Source organism: Sinocyclocheilus rhinocerous, unplaced genomic scaffold, assembly GCF_001515625.1.
Source record: "Sinocyclocheilus rhinocerous isolate Xijiao unplaced genomic scaffold, SAMN03320098_v1.1 scaffold576, whole genome shotgun sequence".
Classification (NCBI taxonomy): Eukaryota; Metazoa; Chordata; class Actinopteri; order Cypriniformes; family Cyprinidae; genus Sinocyclocheilus; species Sinocyclocheilus rhinocerous.
Genome location: NW_015662167.1, coordinates 1,776,889 through 1,797,558, shown reverse-complemented (window position 1 = coordinate 1,797,558; position 20,670 = coordinate 1,776,889). Strand labels below are relative to the sequence as shown.

The window sequence follows — 20,670 nt, the reverse complement described above, 5'->3', positions numbered from 1 at the left end:
ATACATTTTTATTCCAGTGCTCTTTTGTATCTCTTAAATACAAAAAAAACAAGACATCCACAAAATTCATCAAGGCTAACTAAGCCCACTTAGAACCTGAGTTTACAGTAACCGCATGGTCATCATTTAATATTAACTGCTTCTTGAAGTGATACATTGAACTATAATGCATGGTCCCCCCCGCTTCACTAAGATACGAGTGACTACTCTGAAAGCCAGTTGCATGTGACAATAAAAGGATCTCAGTCTCTAAAATGTTATGATTTTAATTTAAATTAACCAATAAATACTTATCAATAGAATATATTTGGTTTAAAAACAGTATCTCTTGGTAAGCTCAAGGAAACATAAAATCTCTGATCAAAACTTTGTTGTTTCATTACAGATTGTCATTGCTTTTTCTTGATAATCTATCATTTTTAATAAATATGTTTAAGAATACAGGATATTGCCTATGAGGACTGCACACAAGACACTTAAAACATTTATTCTGAAACAAAGTTATGGCACATTTTTAAAAGCAAAGAGTGTTCACTCCAGCTGTTGAATCACATTTGATCCCAACATTGTCTCCGTATAGTCTCATTTGATCTTTTATGATATGTATTTAGGATAAGGGGATAAGGATGGAGATGACACTGAAACTGAACGTGACTCACTGATGTGTGCCTAAGTTTAAGTCCGATTTCATTTGTACACATCAGATACAAACACTTAGTCCTTCAAAAAATGCTGGTGGAAGAAATTTTCTATTGTTTTTTTTTCTCCAAAGGGACTCTGTATGGACAGTCTTCTTCATCATGAATTCATGAATCTATGATTTCATCTCAACTGGTGATGCCGTGGTTACAAGGGAAATATTAAAGGGAACAAATATTTTCAGTCTCAAAGCTGATGTGAGAGTTCCACATCACAAAGAATCCATTGATCCTCTAATTTCTGCACATGTTGTACTATTCATTTATACATTATATTAGTGTTTTTCTCACCCAGACTCTTGTATTGCAGATATAAAAAATATCAGCGCATCCTCTGGTGATCCTCATCCATTAGTGGTTGCAAAATGAATGATTTATCAAGCAGCAGTTTGCCTTGACTATTTTTCTCAGACTACTTCATTAGGATGTACACAGGCCTGAACACAGATAGCATATGTAATATTTCTGTTAATAAACAAATAAATATGTATATTTATAAAAAATATGAAAACTAATTTATTGTTTATATTATATAGTTACACAATATATATATATATATATATATATGTGTGTGTGTGTGTGTGTGTGTGTTTATGTATGCATGTATATATATATATACACACACACATATATATATATATATATATAATTATTATTATTTTTTTACCTCTTGGTCTTTATTGGGATCTATCTGGTTCAACTTTGGTCTCTCCGTTCTGCTTGTCGCTGGACTTCTGTGAGAGATGAGTGGAAACGGTGGCTGCCTGGACCACGGCTTTGAAGCTGCGCTTGCGCTTCTGAACATTCTGCTCTGGGTGGAAGATGATGACATAGACTTTGGGGATGTACAACATGCCCAGGGACACCGTGGCGCTCAAACTCATGGACACGGTCAGCGTTGTGGTCTGAATGAACATCTGGTTCAGGGCAGAAAAAAGATTAAGAGTAATATTTTAGCCTGGCCTCAGCCATGACCTATCACATGATGTAGATCAGCCGTCAGGGCTTTAGCACTGAGATATCACTGCACATTACACATATATATAAACTCTGTTGATTGTCACAATGCATTTCCTGGAAATTAGTATAATGACTATTAAAAGACAAAGGGCTGAAATCAGCCATGTGAAATAATTCAATCAGTTTATGCATGTGTAATGCGAGCCAAAAAACTGACCCCTTATATCATGTTTATTGCAATTTGAGTCATTTATTTCATTTAGTTAATTTATAATATATATACTGTAATTGAGACCGCTTATATTTCATGAGATTATGCAGCATGCAACCAAATAATTACTGCTTTAAGTCTAAAATTCTGTTAAAAATGTCATTATTAAAAAAAGCTGTGATGGTAAAACTGTTTTCCCCCCTATTAGAAATATAAAGATAAGCAAAATATACTTAAAAAAACAAAACTAAACATGATAAAATGTAAGATAGCAGCACACAAATATATACTGCAGCCCGCTGTATAGTCTGGTATTTTATTCTTCCATGCTCATCTTTTCATTTACAAGAAATGAAAAGACTTGAAGACCACCTGAGGGCCAAAAGCTTTGCGGTTGACCGGCCACTAAAAGACCTCTCTATTAGTCAGAGTATACTTTCCATTTTTAAATCCCTGTGCTTTGTAAGCAAAACCATCCCCCACAGGATGAACAGACGTGAAAAATTGAATGACTAAATGCATGAAGTGTGGCTAGCACCTGAACAGTTTTTAGCACCACAATTAAATAGCAATTATGTTAACCTGATATTAGATACAGTTTTTTAGGTTTCTATTATCTGACTATGGCTGAAGCATTCACAAGAAAATGTTGCAGCATCATTAACTGAAACAGAACCATCTAATCTAGTGAAATGCATGTCTAGACACTCTCAGGGTAAAGATCATATTTCTGTATGACGTTAATATCAGGCACTAGTGAATCTTCTACACTAATATCACAGTAACAAGACTCAGGATTTTATATGAATGACTACATCTAGGAACAGATATGCCAAAAGACCCAAACATAAATAGTTAAACAATAGTGAAATTAATGCAATGTATGTGACATGTATCTCCAGTAATATTAATTAAATTATATTAAATTAAATGCAAAATAGTTGGTAAGAAAATCAATATGATATCTCTTTTGTTTTAAATGTATCCTTAGGTCTAATTTTAATGTGTTTTTTTACATAGTAAAATATGTAGTAATGGAAAAACAAAAAGTACATCTATTATTAACTATTTTGTTTTTCTGTATAGAGTTATTGCCTATTAAAATGTGATAATCTCTGTCCAAAATCCATCTTAATCTATATTATATTAACAATGTACCTTTTCTGTGGATTGTGATGTGCCAAAAAATATGGGCACAAAGGCCAGCCAGATGATACAGGTGGTGTACATGGTGAAGCCGATGGGTTTGGCCTCATTGAAGGTCTCAGGAACCCCTCTGCTCTTAATGGCATAGACTGTACATGTGACCATCAGCACCATACTGTAGCTCAGACAGCCAATCAGAGACAGATCTGACATATCACATTTCAGGATCCCACGCGCATACTCAGGGTTGGGGGGACGTAGCTCATCAAAGTCGACAGTCGTGTGAGGGGGAATCACTCCAAACCAAATGAAAACACCCAGGAGCTGTGAGCAGAAAAGAGGTAGGAATGAATGTTTATACAAGATTAATGTCTGTAATGGTCCATGATATCTAAGTTACATCAATTCACTAAGAATTCAACTCCAACAATTCTCTGAACATCTTTGTGAAGGAGACCATGTTTCTTAATGTTTCCTCAAATAATATGCATTAACAACGTTAATGGAACACCAAAAAAGAGAAGAGCTTTCAGTGCACCTCCACGCTACACTCAAAATATTGCTTCATTAATTATTCAATGGACAAGAAGTTCTCAGACAAAAATGTCTTTCGGGAACATAGAGCACAGTGACAACCCTGTAAACATCTTGCACAGCAGCTACTCTGAACAAGAGTACATTAAGCACAGATTATTATGCAAATAATTTAAATTAACATTGACTAATGTTGTGCTATTATTATAGACAATTTTTTAATATGTTAATTATTATATAATTAAAATAATTTATTATTATTAATAATAATAATAATAATTTTCATTTTCAATAAACAAAATTGCAAAAAATCTGTTGAACACTTTTGAATACCTCAAAACATAAATTCATCATATATGTGAATATAATAATACTACATGTTATATATAAAACTAAAACTAAAACTTTGCTAAATGAAGAAATGTTAATTTATCATATATATATATATATATATATATATATACACACCTGACCGCAAATCACGAGGGGCAAGGTCTCTACGCGGCATGTTTTGTTCCCCTTAGGCTCTCAAAGCTGAAAAGATTTCCATACAAAAGTGTGAGGACGTCGAAATAGCTGTGCTTTTCATAGAAATCTCTCAGGAGCGAGTGACGAAAAGGATTTTCACAGAGCGAAAAAGTGCTGAAAAAGGAAATGCGCCATGTGTTTGGAGAGAGGCTGCCCTGGGGAGAATGAAAGACAAGGCTTTCAATTTATAAACCGCAAATCACGAGGGGCAAGGTCTCTACGCGGCATGTTTTGTTCCCCTTAGGCTCTCAAAGCTGAAAAGATTTCCATACAAAAGTGTGAGGACGTCGAAATAGCTGTGCTTTTCATAGAAATCTCTCAGGAGCGAGTGACGAAAAGGATTTTCACCGAGCGAAAAAGTGCTGAAAAAGGAAATGCGCCATGTGTTTGGAGAGAGGCTGCCCTAGGGAGAATGAAAGACAAGGAGAGAGACAAGTGGAGGGGGTTAAAACAAGTATGTGCGCTGCTGCATTGTGCATTAGTGGATCTCTTCAGGCTGGGATTGAGTGCTGTCCTCTCTCGCCTCACTCTGACTAACCCATGGGACTCACAGCCCTCCTCCTTGGAAACAGCAGCTTCGTTTCTGGCCTTTTCCCTCTTGTGGAAACTACTCTGCACCTATTTTCACCTGTCAGTCTCACAGTAAAGTCTCAAACCTTCGATTTGAGATTGCTTGGCAAAAGCAGGCTCATTATGTGTAATCTTCCTGGCAGATTCAAACAAAAGCGTTCCTCGGAAATAAAAGCTTACATTCAAATTCTTTACATTTACATTTAGTCATTTAGCAGACGCTTTTATCCAAAGCGACTTACAAATAAGAAAAAGTAATTAAAACTAAATGCATTGCATATATATACAGTATATATATATATATATATATACACTAATTAGATTACTATGTATCATTTTATATTAATTCAGGCTTAGATTACAAGATGCAAATTAAACTAGATGAAAAATTCACTTTGTGGTCCATTCATTTGCCATAATTTCATAATTTCTTCCAAGACTCCTGATATTCCCATTGTAGGGTGATTGATCTGTTCTCTAATCGCAAGAGGGAATGGCAGAGGATCCCCAAATCCATGTGTGAAAAACTTGTTGCATCTTTCCCAAAAAGACTCATGGCTGTATTAGATCAAATGGGTGCTTCTACTAAATACTGAGCATTTTTCAGTTTTTCTTTTTTAATAAATTTGCAAAAATGTCAACAATTCTGTGTTTTTCTGTCAATATGGGGTGCTGTGTGTACATTAATGAGGAAAAAAAATTAACTTAAATGATTTTAGCAAATGGCTGCAATATAACAAAGAGTGAAAAATTTAAGGGGGTCTGAATACTTTCCGTACCCACTGTAAACCCTTTAGCTCCTGCCTCAGAGAGAGGACTACTCACTTGATGTCATCTTCATTAGCGAAGATAATAACCCCTCTGGCATTGGATGTCTCCATTAGCCTCTTGATGATCTTGTCAAACTCTCCTGGTCTTGGCTCCCTAGGAATTTTAATAGACTGTGCGATGCAAAGACCTCCTGAATAAAAAAAATAAAATAAAAGGATAGATAGTTGTGAAGGACTTGCAGGACGTTAATAAAAGAATGATGATTGCAAGGTCTTTCAAATGAATATGACATGCAGGTCAGTCTGTAGCAGTCTATCATTACATCTAGGTGACTAATAACTTGTTTACACATAGAAAATCACATGAAACCTTTATCCTCTGATCATTATCCTCTTTCCTCATCAAATACAACACCAGAGGTGTTAAATCCTGGGATAGACTGTGATAAATAAAGCACATATATGACCAAACACTTATATACATATTAATGCATTCATTCATTTTTCTTCTCTTTCTTTTTCTTTTTTATATCAATTCAGTTTTAAGTACCTGCTTCCCTGGATATCTGAACGAAAGCATCTACACCACTCTCTCCATAGTTGCCCTCTGATGCCAGAGTAGAAACATAGTTCCAGCCCATGGCTTTGACGATGTCTACCATCGCCTGGGCTTGGAAGGAATCAGGCGGCACGACTCGGGAGAAAAAGTCATAGCGATTGTTGTCACTAAGCTCAGGTGCTGTTGAAGCATAACTGATCTGAGGTATCTGTGAAATGGAAGATACATAACACATCAACTTCAACTTTTCAGTGAATCATTAAAACATTGGCGACATCCATACAGTAGGCAAAAACAATATGAGTAGTATGTCTGCATTCACAGTATTCATAAAAGAGTTGGCGAAAAGTCAGTGGAATTTCACTATCCCACAAGGCCATGGGAGAGGATTTGTGAATGGCACTAAAGCAATGTAACAGATGCTGGTTGGTCACATAACAATACCAATATGATGGATATAGTATGTCCAGATTACATTCATACCATATAGAACATGCTTCTTCAGCGGTTACAAAGTGAGTACTTATTCGAAACAATTGCCTACTCAAAGAGTATGCGATTTTGGATGAAGCTATTTGTGTTTCATTCAAAACACTGATTCAAATAACAAAATATGTGTCATTGAATCATTCACTTCACCCGTTTGTTCAGAAATGCTGATTCATATAGAAAAGTCGCATGGAGACTATTTTCGATGGCAGAGTGACAATAGACAACATATCTGGAAATACTAGGTCTAAGATACTGTCTACACACAAAAACAATTAGTGTAGAAAAATTTCACTCAGTAATTGCTAGTAAATTTCACAAACAATTACAAAGAAATGGAAAGTAACACATTTAATCAAATGTTTTTTAATAAAACACATTTTTGAAAATAAAAGTGTTTTTTTTTTGCATATTCCAATAATCTTTGTTTTATTTACAACGTTGAAAAAAGGCTGCTCTCTTGTTTATTGAACTGTAGTGCAAAAGAAATATCACACTGCTACGTGATATAGCTAATCATGTCTGAAGATCATCATATTCAGTAGACCATCACATTTGTTGTAGTAATATTGTCCTAGCAAGTCTCCTACAGCAAAACAACCCTAGCTTTAGTGGTAGTGTTTGCTGTAGCTCATAAAAAGTCCTGGGGAAATACAGATGGCACGAGCTACCACTGTTAAAGCATTTGTTTGTAAAACAACAAAAAAAAAAGGATGAGAAGATTAATTTACTGTTGTGCTAGTTTCTTAATGACGCAGCTGATGTCATCGGACCAGGCTTTGCGCAGACTAATGTCTGCCGAGCCCGTGTGGCTTAATAAAAGGTTCTTTAAAGAAGCAGGCCAGCGGACTGTGAGGAAAAAAGGTGGATACAGACCGGAGAAGGAGAGAAGAGGGAGAGGACCATTTGACAGATTATCTGGAAGGATTAGAGGGGTTTTAGTCAAATTACGTTCAGCACAGAGGGAGAGAGACAGATCAAGAGACAAGGTTGCCATTTCTCAGCCATAAGCCATACAATATATTTAATTCTACTAGCTGACATGCTACGACAGATTTAAACCGCCCCTCCCCCATCATACAACATATACATTACAGTCTGTGACCGCCCAGACGCTTGTTACATCTTGCACGAGAAACAACAATATTCAAAGTTTGCAATGCATTCCCCATCCAAATGCAATTCTAAAACATTAGAATGCATATATACAAAGGAAAACATTGATATAGGAGGTTGTTACTGAAATTGACAGATTTGTTGCAATGCACCATAAACATTACAGCCTTCAAGCCTTTCCACACTTGAGTCATGTCAACATTAACAGCAATCACATGCAAACATTTCCTGGAAGTGTTTCAACATATGTTCCCTAAGCATTTATTCTTGTGAAAATATGAACATCTGCTTTATTTTGTCATGATCTGACCCTTAAAAGTGACTTTCACTGGTGGCCGGATATAACGCAAAATATTCAGGTTGATTCATCCAGATTAAATAATATTTCTGATTAAGAAAAATTCATTTAAAATACATTTTAGGTTGCCTGACAATTATTATTATTATTATTATTTTAGTATAGGATACTCCATGATTTATTAAAGATTTACAATATAATGATTTTTTTTATAATGTTTTTTTTGTTTAAGGAAATTCCAAATTATTATTTTAAAAGTGACAGCTTTGCAAGATAAAATCCAATTAAGGGGAAAAAAACTTGCACTCATTCAGTTTTTGTATGGCAACAAAAATCTGCTTAAGGCCGAATGTCATACACCTACCATATGCATCAGATATCGAATGGTTCATGTATATTTATCTATAGAAAGACATCTCGTGTTGTCGTTAAAACAAAATTTTCTGGATTTGTGAATAATATTATTAAGAGAATGTGAGACCAAGAGACTAAGTGCCACCCATAAATGCTGGCTATCTGTCCGTGTCGATATATGTGCTAAAGGTCCACACTCATTTAGCTAAAGCGACAGAGCAGAAGCTGCTTGTAGCTGATAACAGGGCAGCTGCATTTTTCTGGGCTCATGTGTAATTTCCCATCAGGAGTTTGAGCTGGTGAGTGGGCTTTAATGGCGAGCGGATCCTCCGTAATGCTGTAGTTAATATCTGCCATCCTCAGTTCCTACTTACCAGAACTCAGTAAAGAACATGGACATAAACTAGTATGAAGATCAGCATTTATAGAAAAAGATTCAAGATGACACTTTGGTGATTACTACATTTTTAATCTCTGTGTGATTTAATAATTGTGGTATGTCCATACACACAGTCCTTTTCAATGAATCGATTTAAACTCTTAATTTGCTCCTTTTTGATCATTATTAAAAAAGATTTCATGGAAAACTCTTTGTTTTTATTGTATTATAATATTTCACAAAAACATATTGATGTTTATTATTATGCAGTGTTGTATTTTTATTAAATTATTAATTTTATTTATAAGACTTTAAAATTTTAATTGTATTTGACATTTTGCACTAAACATTATGAATCTAATTAGCTGTTTGGTCGAAATGATAGTTTCAATGATGGAAAAAACAACTTGGCATTACACCAGGGTAAAACAGGGTACAATTTTTTAAATAATACAGTATATATCACCATACTTCCCCAGCTGATTAATCACAGTACATCAAGATAATTGTTTTGCATTACAAGTTTTCTGAAATGTTATGTTAAAATAGGAAAATGAGGCAATGTCTTTATATGCACTAATTTGCAAATCTAAACACTGGATAACGCCATGTTCGAAATTCTTGTTTAATTTTGTTTACATATTAAAATTATAGGCTACAGAGAGGATTTTAAATATCAGTCTATATATCAGAAAATACTGTCAACAACCAGAAATCTGCTTTAAGGAATTAAAGTAACATATAAATCAGACAAAAGATATATTAACAACTCCCTCTGTGGAAACATTCAAAATATAGATAATAAACAAAATAACAAAATAAAGAATAAAACTAGTAGTTTGGTGTATATAAGTGTTGTTAAATTGGAGATTTCTGGTTCAGTGAATGAGGAAAAAAAGCTTGCTTTAAAGATATGTATGCTAATTGAAATATACAGACGCAAATAGAAAAAGTATAATAAAATAAAAGCATTATTGATGCAAAAGAAGAAGATTAAGAATGTTATGGAAGCAAAATATAGTCCAAAATCTCATAATTGACCACTACATGAAAAAAACAATGGCTTTGCCTGTAGTGTTTTTCCTTTCAGAGGAAATATATAAATATCAAGATTTTTGCAAGTCCGGGTGACACTTTTTACTCCAGCAAATACTGTTCATTTGTTAATTTTTCATTTATTCAACTATCTCCAATCTCCTCTTTATCCAATATTATCAAAAGGCTAACACATTTAGATATGATTGTTTTAGCTATATAAGTCAGCCCTGTTCCAGAAAGTATCACTAAAAGTAATGAATTACCACAGCAAAATATGATTAGGATGCACAAATTCCAGGTATAATGTCCGGAGAGAAACCTAATGGAGCTCTGACTAAGTCACTTTTTGTGAATTGTTTATCTTCTCTGAAACTGTGATGACTGAAAATGATTGCAGATAACTCCTGGGTGAGGTTATCAGCTCACGCACAAAAGAACACAGCCTGGAGCAGTGACCACAAAGAACACTAATGATTAAAATTAATAAATAAAAAAATTATAAAAAGTGGCAGAGGGCTGAATGAAATTGAATGTAGCTCAGGTGTAGGATTTGCAAGCTGAATGATGATCTGAAAATGAGAAGGGATTTGAAATTAAATGACATGCACACAGCATATTTCACCTTCGTGGTTGTCAATGTTTTAAAGACACAGGTCAATGGTGCGCGCAATGCAAAACCGTTTTTCACTTCAAGGAAAATCGGATGCACTCTCTCTCAGAACAAAATAAAGGAAGAATCTATATCGTTTAAGAAGCTCTTGCTGAGAGGCCAGTGAGCTGAAACACAATCCAAACCTTTTAACAGAATTAGTTATACTTCCTGTAGCACTGGCCCTATCTGCAGCGCTGCAGATTCCAGGCTTGCAGCAACACCATGCAAGAACAGAAGGGAATACAATGACAATGATTTCAAATACAACACAAAGACTCTTTTCTCAAAATTAGCTTTTTTCTCATGCACTGTGTATGAAATCTTCACTTCAGTTGCACCAAACTTTGCAGTTTTATTCATATTCTGAAGGTTTTCACAGACGGGTTTGCTCATTATTACACCTGCCTGATATATATATTTGTTTTTACATTTTATTCCTATAACATGGTGATTTTTTTTTTTTTTTGGCAGTTGACAGTATGTTCTGATTTATGAAGTGATAAAAAGAAATATTAAAATCCTCCCTCAAGAATTTTAGACTTGGCTTTATCCAATGTTCAGATTTCTGTTCTGGAATTGTATGCAAATGAGTGCATATTTAATTAGGCAACTCCTCATTTGCAATAAAAAAATTCAGAAAATAATACGAAACAATTGTCTTCCTGTACTGTCAATAATAAGCTGCTAGGGAAAGTATGGTGATTTCTAATAGTATTTTTTTTTCCACCTGCCTTGAAGCCTTTCTGGAGCCTGAAACTGAAGGAATCAACATTAAAATGTAGTTCATTAAAATTAAGTTAGCTAAAAAGATCTCTCTCACCGCAAACAGACGAAGAACATTGGCCACCATTATGGACACTGAGCTGGCCGAAGCCCCGATGACCCCTACCACACGCTCTGGTTTTGGGATGATAGGTGGTTCTCCATTGGAACATCGAACATCTGAGTTGTCCTTCTGGATGAGGGCTATAAATGTTAGTTAACAGAGAATGGGAATAAGTATTTTGATTAAAGATGTGATAAATTATGATGCCTATTTATATTAGTTTATTTATATGAATATAAAATAATTTTTACAAATACACATTTTTTCCAGTCCAAAACATAACTTTTATATTTATTTATTTATATAGAATTTTTTAACCCAAGGATTTAGGCTTTGATTTCCATTTTTCCCATTCTATTTGTTCCACCAGAAATTTTCAACAAAGAATGAAAAATGTACCAAACAGCTTGGTCACATATTCATATACCATGGCACATTGATATTGTAAGGTACTTTCAAAAAATAGCATGGTATTGCCATCATAGCAGTGACCAAAGACATGGTATTACCATGGTAATTTTTTTGTAAGGGTGCATATTGGTTTACATCCTTTATATTTAGTTACACATAAAAACCTACTGACACCATATTCAAGGAAGTACAATAGCCTATTTTTATAGGCCTATACCGAAATGCAGAGCATATGTCATTTTATAATTGATTTTAAATTTGATTGACCAAGTTCTTCTTATTTTTATAATTATTCTTTAAAGTTATGTTTCAACCCAAAGTCTCTGTCCTCTAGAAAATGAACTCACTTGCACGTCTTCGCACTCAACAGACCGCTGAGAATAGAGGGCATGTATAGGCATGCATATTAATATTTTATGTAAATTAACTGATACATATTCAGCAACAGGTGAGCGGAAAAAGTGCTATATTTGGATTCAAGCTGAAGTTCCCGCGGGAAGACACAAACACACACACGCGCGCGCGCGTTTGATTAAGTGTTGAAGGGAACAGCAGCACTAATCCCTCTTAATTATTTATCGCTTTACCTGAACAGACATCTTTACAATATCGTAACATTTTACTTAAACTTACATTCAATATATTGACACAACAATTTTTAATTTATTCGCTTCTTTAAAATGTCTCACCGACTGCTGCTGATGCCAGTGTGCGCCCATCTGGAACTGAAGTTTGATGGTTTTGAAGCGCGACAGTAAACGTCCCCAGCATCCGAGTCTTCAGCTCTCATCTTCAAAATGCCCACAGTTTTCTCACACACAAAGACAATTTAAAAATTATTTGGATTAAGACGAGATTTTAATATAGAAAGCATTCACAGTTTAAACTATAAAACGCGGGAAAAGGTGGAAATGCCCAAACAGTCAACAAATCACTGTCAAATCCTTTAAAAGCCCCCTCACTCCGTCTCTTTCCCTCACTCTCTCCCCTTCTGTCTCTCTCTCTCACTCCCCCACTCACTCTCTCTTCCTTGCTCTTTTTCAGTGTGCACTAATGGGCACAGATTGGGATTACCACATGCATGCATTTGAGAAGTCTCTGAGAGAGATGGACCCGTATATATTTTTAATGTGAACGCTGCTGGATATAGTTCTCTGCATTCAGACCGTCTGCTTTTACGCAACTGGTGCGAGACCCTCCTGGTCTTGTCATAACGGTTTATATGCTTTGTTTAGTACATTTTGGAATGAACGGTCACGTGTGTTTTTAAATGGTAGTGTATAGCCTTACTCTTGTCCATAATACCACCATCACTGAAACACATGGCTGTATGGACTAATGGGTTTTTACATCCCCAACATACTAACCGACACAACACTTTGGTCACTTTTTCCCCCGGATATCTTTTGCTTTATGTTAATATTTGTTTTATTTGTTAATGAATTATTCAAATACATTAATGTCATTTCTATTCAAATTTAAAGCAAACCAGTGATCGAGTGACAAGTATTCCCTGTCCACAGATCATTTAAGGTGCTTGTAATATTGTCATTTGTTTATTAGTGTGCTTGTGGATGAATTGTGTTCAACTATGTGGCTATACTATCCGCATTTCATTACTTGATGAAATGGTGTATTTTATTAAGGGATGTTTCATCTATGATAAATCACAAGGTGTATTTTAATGGGCTGTAGCATTTAATTTGGAATGCTATTAAAGATTTATAGCTGTCAATTCAACTTGTGGGATATGTCACACTATAAAATCTGAGTGAGAGATCCAAACATAAAATACAATTGTCTGCTATATATTTATAGTCTTGTGTTTTGAGACAACACTCTCTAGTCATAAATAAATGAATAAGAAACTGTGAATGAAAATGTGTTTTTAGAACTTAGTTAAAAAGGGAAATAAGAAAAATAAGAAAAAAATTAATACTACTGTAAAATAGTAACAAAAATATTACCTTTAAAATGTAAATGAATAAAAAATGTAATAAATGAATGCAAGAAATCAATTAGTAAATTTATAGTAAAACCAAAAAACTAGTAAAAAGCATACAAGAATATGCACCAAATGTTTTGAAAACAAATTAACAAATAAAACTACAATCCATATATGGTATTATCAGTTCTGCAAAAATACATCAAATTAGCACACTCTAAATGCCATTGTCATTATCATCACTGCTGACGTGTAAATTCATAAACACAAAGGGCATTGTTTCAATTATTACAGAACGACCTTAAAATAACCCACAAAGCCCCCATTTTCTGTACAAATACAAAAATGTCATTGGTATAAAATGGTTTGATTTTTCAGATAAAAATTTCTGGTTAAGTTGTAAGAGGGGTCTGGTCTAGACAAAACCACATTTCATTTAGCCATTTGAAATGTGATCCTACCCTCTAGTGGTACAGAGTGGTAACAGCCTGTTGTTTGGTCAAGTAATATGCAAAACAGATTTTAAGTACAATACATCTTGGGGACGTATGATAATAAACCATTTAAATTATACCTCATGCTAAGTCTCTTAGAACAAACTCTTAGCAAAAGTCCTCTTTTTAAGCATATGAATCATCCCTGTATATCTCTAGCCCAAAAACACAGACTTCTCCAAGCCATCCTCGGCCTTGGTGTACTCTAAATGGGATTTAAAATAGCAGCTATTATAGGAAAGGCTATTGCGCACATATTCAAGATAGTCTGGTACTCCCGGACAGATCACATTATCAGCAAGCAGAACGGTGCCTTTCCTTAGCAGACCACAATCCTACAAACAAAGAAGAAAGAAAAAGAGAAGAGTAAAAAAATGTTGGATATAAGCTTGGTGAGCAAAAGCGAGAAGAGAATAGTGGCATAGCAGTAAATTCAGGGACTTCTGGACACTCCATCCAAAGCACACATTTACATCAGTTCTTGTTTTTTCTGGGAATCGAACCCATGACCTTGGCATTGCTAGTGTCATACTCTACTGGTTGGGCTACAGGAAGAGACACCATAATATCTGAGACTGAATGAGATTGCAGTGGTCAGAATCAAACACACCTCCATTAATTTTGTGTCAGGGAGGTAACGGTCCTTCCAGTGGTCCAGAAAAACAAAATCAAATGTTTCAAGCAAGCAGAACGGTGCCTTTCCTTAGCAGACCACAATCCTACAAACAAAGAAGAAAGAAAAAGAGAAGAGTAAAAAAATGTTGGATATAAGCTTGGTGAGCAAAAGCGAGAAGAGAATAGTGGCATAGCAGTAAATTCAGGGACTTCTGGACACTCCATCCAAAGCACACATTTACATTTACATCAGTTCTTGTTTTTTCTGGGAATCGAACCCATGACCTTGGCATTGTTAGTGTCATACTCTACTGTTTGGGCTACAGGAAGAGACACCATAATATCTGAGACTGAATGAGATTGCAGTGGTCAGAATCAAACACACCTCCATTAATTTTGTGTCAGGGAGGTAACGGTCCTTCCAGTGGTCCAGAAAAACAAAATCAAATGTTTCAATTCCAAAGTGCTCCTTCATGCGTGGGATCCAATCTTCAGACGCACCTTCTACAAGCTGGATCTGATGAAGTAATACATTAGCTCAAGACATGATAAACAAGAAATGAGTCTTATCCTTTTAATATATAGGCTACAAACATAATGTTCAGAGAGTAAATAAGGATGACTGTATTTAAACAATGTGTTTGTGGAGGAACAGGGCCCTTACTTTGTCTTCAAGACCCGCCCAGGCGATTACTTGTCGGGCAATTGCAGCATAATCTGCATTGAACTCCAGTGTTATCAGACGAGCTCCAGGAGGAAGGAGTCGAGCGATGCGCACTGTGGAGTATCCACAGTATGTGCCCAACTCTAGGACCTTCTCTGGGTTCAACTCGCTCACCACTGAGTCCAGGATAGAGCCTGAGAACATACACACACAAATATACATAAAAGACAGTTACTGGTTAAATCGCAACGTTATAGCCAGCTTAGTAAAAGCTCCACAAATTACTGAATTTGAGTTGATTAAATACAAATATACAGATTCCTATAGAAATACATTTTTATTTTATATTTTTATTTTATTATTATTTCTTTGAGATTTTGTCCTGAAATTCTTGAAGAAAATCATTTGACAAGAGATAAAATGTAAATATAAAACAGTGTTCTGACCTTTCTCATCTCCAACGTTCATAGCCCATTCGCTGTGTCGGCAGAAATGATCAATGGCCGAGATCACACTCTGGGGGTCACCTCGCGTTGCACGTTTCCTTACTGCTTTCAGCAGACGCTATAGTCACAACAAAGAATAAAGAGGTCTGGTGATGACTTTGCTTACTTTATGGGCCTCAAAAGTCTAACATAGTTAAACTTCCTCAGTCTTAAGATCCTATTGTCCATAGTTGCAAATAAAGAACAGAGGTACACGTTGTAATTTTGGTGATAGAAAGCTGTGTTTAACCAGGACTGATTGAGTCACCTGTGGTCGAGTTGATCTGGTCAGAGTATCAAGAGCACGCTCAACGATGACGTCGTGCCAGAGTAACGCCAGACTGCCACTGAACTGCACAGCAGTGGGGATGAGCCAGGAGTACAACACGTATAAAAGCACTGTGGCCACGACACACCAGCACAGCAACATACTAGAGCCAGACACAGATGTATAAACCTTTATAATACACTCAAATCAGGTAATTAATTGAATTAAGCAAATAGTCTTGTACGGTACAGATCTAGTGAATTAGCTAAAAAAAAATCGCAACAAATTCAATCAAAAGTAAATTCAAAGTGTTTGCACTGCACTTATTAAGTACTTTATAAATGACTGAAATGTGTTATTTATTATTTCATTTAATTGTGCAGCCATTGCTATGTAAAAATGACTATTTTTGACATATCAGTACAACCTGAAAATCAGTACTACCATTCACAATTTGGGATTGGCAACATATTTGTAATGTTTTTTGAAACAGAGTTTTCTGCTCACCAAGGCTGCATTTACGAGATCAAAAACACAGTGAAATTGTGAAATATTATTACAATTTAAAATAGCTATTTTGATCCTTCTGAAATCATTCTAATATGCTGATTTGGTGCTGAAGAAACATTTTAATTCTAATTGTTACATCTAATTGTTATCTATGTTAAAACCAGAGGTGCTGCTTAATATTTTTGTGGTAAAAGCGATACAGTTTTGATGAATAGAAAGTTTTAAAGAACAGCATTTATTTTACTGTCCTTACTTTTGATTTGATTTGTCAATTTAATGCATCCTTGCTGAATAAGTTTTAATTAAAAAAAAAATCTTACTGACCCCAAACTTTTGAACAGTAGTGTACATCAAGCAATATTAAGAATTATGTCAGCATAAGCCAGGGCTGATTTTTTTTCCATCCCTGCAAGTTTTTTATGTGAGCCATGCTTCACTGAGGTTCTATAATGAACCTTTCAATGAAACTGTAAAACAATGTAACTATGAAGTCGTGGCCTAATGGTTAGAGAGTCGGACTCGTAACCCAAAGGTTGCAGGTTCGAGTCTCGGGAGGAGTGAATGTACAGCGCTCTCTTCCACCTTCAATACCACGACTGAGGTGCCCTTGAGCAAGGCACCGAACCCCCAACTGCTCCCCGGGCGCCGCAGCATAAATGGCTGCCCACTGCTCCGGGTGTGTGTTCACGGTGTGTGTGTGTGTTCACTGCTGTGTGTGTGCACTTTGGATGGGATAAATGCAGAGCACTAATTCCGAGTATGGGTCACCATACTTGGCCACATGTCACTTCACTTCACTTCTCTATAAAAAATGCAACTAAGCCAGATATTGCCGTGCATCCCTTTGAACTGTCTGTGCAAATTAAGTGTTATTCTATCATCTTTCAAGACAGCACACACACACACACATAACACCAATATATCCAATATGATTAGGCTGTCTGATTACTCTGGTACAGCATAGGTCTGTACTGCTGCAGGTCATGAGATGAATAAATATGGAAATTAATGTTCTCATTCAGCGCTGTGCTTTCATCTCCAGTCATTCCTCTATTGTCATGGTCTAATGAGATGGGTGGTTACTATGCAGCAAATAAACCCTGCATTGAAAATCTCTCTCATGTGATTATTTAGTTGCATTTACATGTTGCTGTAGCTCACTCTGTCCATAAGGCAGTTTGGGATCTATGCTTACTGTATTTTTCACCAAATGCAGACTTTGTAAGCACGAGAGGTTGCTTTCAAAAATATGATTTTTTTTACCAATCTCAAACTTTTGAACCACACAGTACAGATTGAAAATCCAGCATTCACTTCACTGAATGAATGAATGGAGAATACAGGGTGGTCTCTAACTCCACTCCTACTTTGTAAATCACATGAAATGTTCTTCAGATATTTTTTGTTGAAAGGAACATGTGCTTTTTCACAAAAGAAGTTCTGTTAATAATTGATTTGTTAATAAAGAAGAGTAAACTAGTCATGGAGAGTAAGAATTGCAACTCTAAAGTGGGATTTTAGAGTTGCATGGCAACAAGATCAAGGTTAAGAGCTATTAGACAAAGAGTGTGGCACCCTTGAGAGAGGACCATGACAAGTGCTTCTCGGGCTTTCTTTAAATATAAACACAAATGTAGCTGGGGTCTGGAGTGGAATGCAGAGCTCAGCCCCTTTACAGGACGGCCATTGTTAGTGAGAAAATCCTCTCAAATGGGTGTTGGAAAGGAATGAGTGAAGCACAGAGTCTGGCTTTCACAAATGCACTGCTGTAAATATATACCAGTGAACATATGTAATGCATTGGAAAAGTTCTGTATATATTCTGCTAATTGCACACAGCAATAGCAAATATCACAGCAACCATGTTAAATAGCACCGGATTTCATTCACGTTGACTAATTTTGATTAGAGCCACATATTAATTTACAGTGAACAAGAAATGCAATACACTGAAACAGACTGAGCACAAAAGAATCTGGTGATACTGAATCAAAAGTACATGTTGTCTTCAGTGATGTGAAAACATGATAATTGTTATCAGCTGACCAGAAAACACACTGTGAACCATTTACTAAACTAGATTTAACCTAAATTGAGTTCCAATTTTAGATACAAGCCAAGAAAACATCTACAAAACTGAGCAAAACACACTGACACAGAATAATAAAAATATAGCTATTCAAATATTAAAAGAGGCTAGAAAATGGGTTATACTTAATGTAATATTATTATGAACATATAACATGTATTCATTAATAAGAGACTGTACGATAAAAGGACACCTTCCTAAACAAATACAATGGAACTAAATGATCTAAATGATAAAGCAGTACTGTGTAACTGCAAACACATAATTCAATAAAAATTGCAGCAAGTGACATAAATGAGAATAAATGACCATGTAAGAATAAAAGATGGAGAGAAAACACTTACTTTTGATGAGGGCCTCTCTTTTTACCTCTTACAAAATGGAGCTTCTGTTAAACCGAACATGCAAGGCTTCAAATGCACATTCTACTGATCAGCTGTGCCCTCTCTCTCTCTCTCTCTCTCTCTCAGCTGACCCTGTAATAGGCTCTCTAACCTTTTCTGGGTAGACTTGAGCAGTGAGGAATGTCTGGCCGTAGGTCTTTTGGGTGTATTCACAAGTCTTGTTTGGTTCGATTGAATCGAACTCAAGTTCGTTTCCCCCTTTGGTGCGGATCTTTTGGGCAGGTGTGAATACAGCAATCGCACTCTGGTGCGGACCAAACAACCGTACGGAGACCCAGCTGAAGAGGATGACCTTAAGCACACGTGTGGTTTTGTTTACAGTTTATGGTTCACTTGCAAAAAGGGCAGTGTGAACAGGGCCGCTGGCCAAATGGGTGCCCTAAGCAGAATTGTATTGTTGTGCCCCCTCCCCCAAATTATGGATGCGAAAAAAAACACACACAAAAAAAACACCTACTGTAGGGGTCAAAATAGAACTTTAATAAAATATAAAAGTAAATAAATAAATTATTAAATTAAATTTAATAATTAATTAATTAAATTGTATTATTCACAAATTACAATTGTAGCTCTAGACAGTTACCTATTGCTATTATTTTATACAGTTGTCTGATTGATTTTATAGTCTCAAGCATTCAGAAATCACACAAAAGAAAATTAAGCAGCTTTACGATAAAAGCATGGTACATTTTTGTAAGGGTTGTGATGTCCACATGTTTTTGAAGATAGAAGCTGTAGCATTTCTATCGCAAAAAGGTGGCCAAAAATGAAAGATTATGTGAATATTTGAATTAGCTTAAATGTTTGGTCAATATTAAAAGACTTGATCGTCCTGTAAGTGTAACAGCAGCAATAACCAGGCCTTTGGCGCCCTTTACAGACATTTGTAATAATATGTAATGTAAATATCTAAATTGATTATTTTGTATTAGGCATTATGTATTTTAACAGTGTTTTTCAATGAAACCATATAATTATTAATTAACCAATCATTATTGCCTCATTGTTTTTATATAATGCATTTTAAGTCATTTTAAAGGCTGTTGTTGGCTTAGGTCTGTTTTTATAACCACAAAAAATATTTTCTTAATACTTCTTTGTAAACTATTATTTGAAGTAAAAAAAAAAGAAAAAAAAGAAAAAACATGGTTAATTTGTGGTTAAAAACCATGGTTAATTTGTGGTTACATCCATGGCTACAAGAACCATGTTTTTTGGTTTTATTCGTAGTAAAACCATGGCTAATTTTCGTAAGAGAACATGGAAACTCAGAGAGAATATTAGATGCGTTGTTGGTGGTAAAATGATTACCGACATTAAAACAGGTTATTAACGCCAACAGTCTAAAAAAATTCACAGGATTATGAATGTACCTGAAAGTGATTCACGGGCTTCTTTTTCATCTTTTTGTTTTCTCGGCACCGGATTCCTGATGTCTTTTCACGGGCGTTGTTGTCCATCAATTATGGTCATTTGCATTCAGCCGCAAACGCATAGCGAGCTGTTGGGCTCAGATGCTGGAATGTCGCGTCTCGTGTAGCCTGCTGCCTGCTTAAGCGTTGACCGTATTCATGTTCATGTTTAGATTTTTATTTATGTATATGTATATGTATATGTTAATTTTAATATTAATATAGAACGAAAGTTTTTTTTTAGC

The 20,670-nt window shown here is 35.4% G+C and overlaps 2 protein-coding genes across 3 annotated transcripts; both read right to left on the bottom strand.

The window, feature by feature from the left end:
- Window positions 1-369: 369 nt before the first annotated feature.
- On the bottom strand, window positions 370-11,558 carry LOC107727747 (metabotropic glutamate receptor 8-like). The gene is made up of 7 exons (XM_016537706.1): window positions 11,528-11,558; window positions 11,123-11,268; window positions 5,968-6,184; window positions 5,473-5,608; window positions 3,028-3,406; window positions 1,366-1,615; window positions 370-1,135 (listed from the first exon to the last, which is right to left on the bottom strand). The coding sequence occupies exons 1-6, from the start codon at window positions 11,556-11,558 to the stop codon at window positions 1,376-1,378; spliced, it is 1,149 nt and encodes a 382-aa protein (XP_016393192.1). The 3' UTR covers window positions 370-1,135; window positions 1,366-1,375.
- Window positions 11,559-13,665: 2,107 nt separating this feature from the next.
- LOC107727788 (catechol O-methyltransferase-like) lies at window positions 13,666-19,223 on the bottom strand. 2 transcript variants are annotated; one of them, XM_016537778.1, is made up of 7 exons: window positions 18,954-19,223; window positions 16,011-16,173; window positions 15,704-15,821; window positions 15,258-15,451; window positions 15,043-15,110; window positions 14,589-14,652; window positions 13,666-14,313 (listed from the first exon to the last, which is right to left on the bottom strand). In XM_016537778.1, the coding sequence occupies exons 2-7, from the start codon at window positions 16,170-16,172 to the stop codon at window positions 14,134-14,136; spliced, it is 786 nt and encodes a 261-aa protein (XP_016393264.1). In that variant the 5' UTR covers window position 16,173; window positions 18,954-19,223; the 3' UTR covers window positions 13,666-14,133. The 2 variants fall into 2 exon arrangements, with proteins under 2 accessions (XP_016393264.1, XP_016393262.1); XM_016537776.1 differs by lacking the exon at window positions 14,589-14,652 and having other exon boundaries at window positions 14,979-15,110.
- Window positions 19,224-20,670: the final 1,447 nt, after the last annotated feature.

What these genes read in the sequence shown, in the direction of transcription:
- LOC107727747 (XM_016537706.1), bottom strand. Translation starts at nt 11,558, where the DNA reads ATGGTATATGAATATGTGACCAAGCTGTTTG. An exon ending in ATATGTGACCAAGCTGTTTG is followed by an intron (nt 11,269 to 11,527) that starts GTACATTTTTCA and finishes TAACATTTATAG; the next exon opens with CCCTCATCCAGAAGGACAAC. An exon ending in GCTAATGAAGATGACATCAA is followed by an intron (nt 3,407 to 5,472) that starts GTGAGTAGTCCT and finishes GATGTAACTTAG; the next exon opens with ATATCATGGACCATTACAGA.
- LOC107727788 (XM_016537776.1), bottom strand. Translation starts at nt 16,172, where the DNA reads ATGTTGCTGTGCTGGTGTGTCGTGGCCACAGTGCTTTTATACGTGTTG. An exon ending in CCAGATCAACTCGACCACAG is followed by an intron (nt 15,822 to 16,010) that starts GTGACTCAATCA and finishes TTGTGACTATAG; the next exon opens with CGTCTGCTGAAAGCAGTAAG. An exon ending in GAACGTTGGAGATGAGAAAG is followed by an intron (nt 15,452 to 15,703) that starts GTCAGAACACTG and finishes GTATGTTCTCAG; the next exon opens with GCTCTATCCTGGACTCAGTG.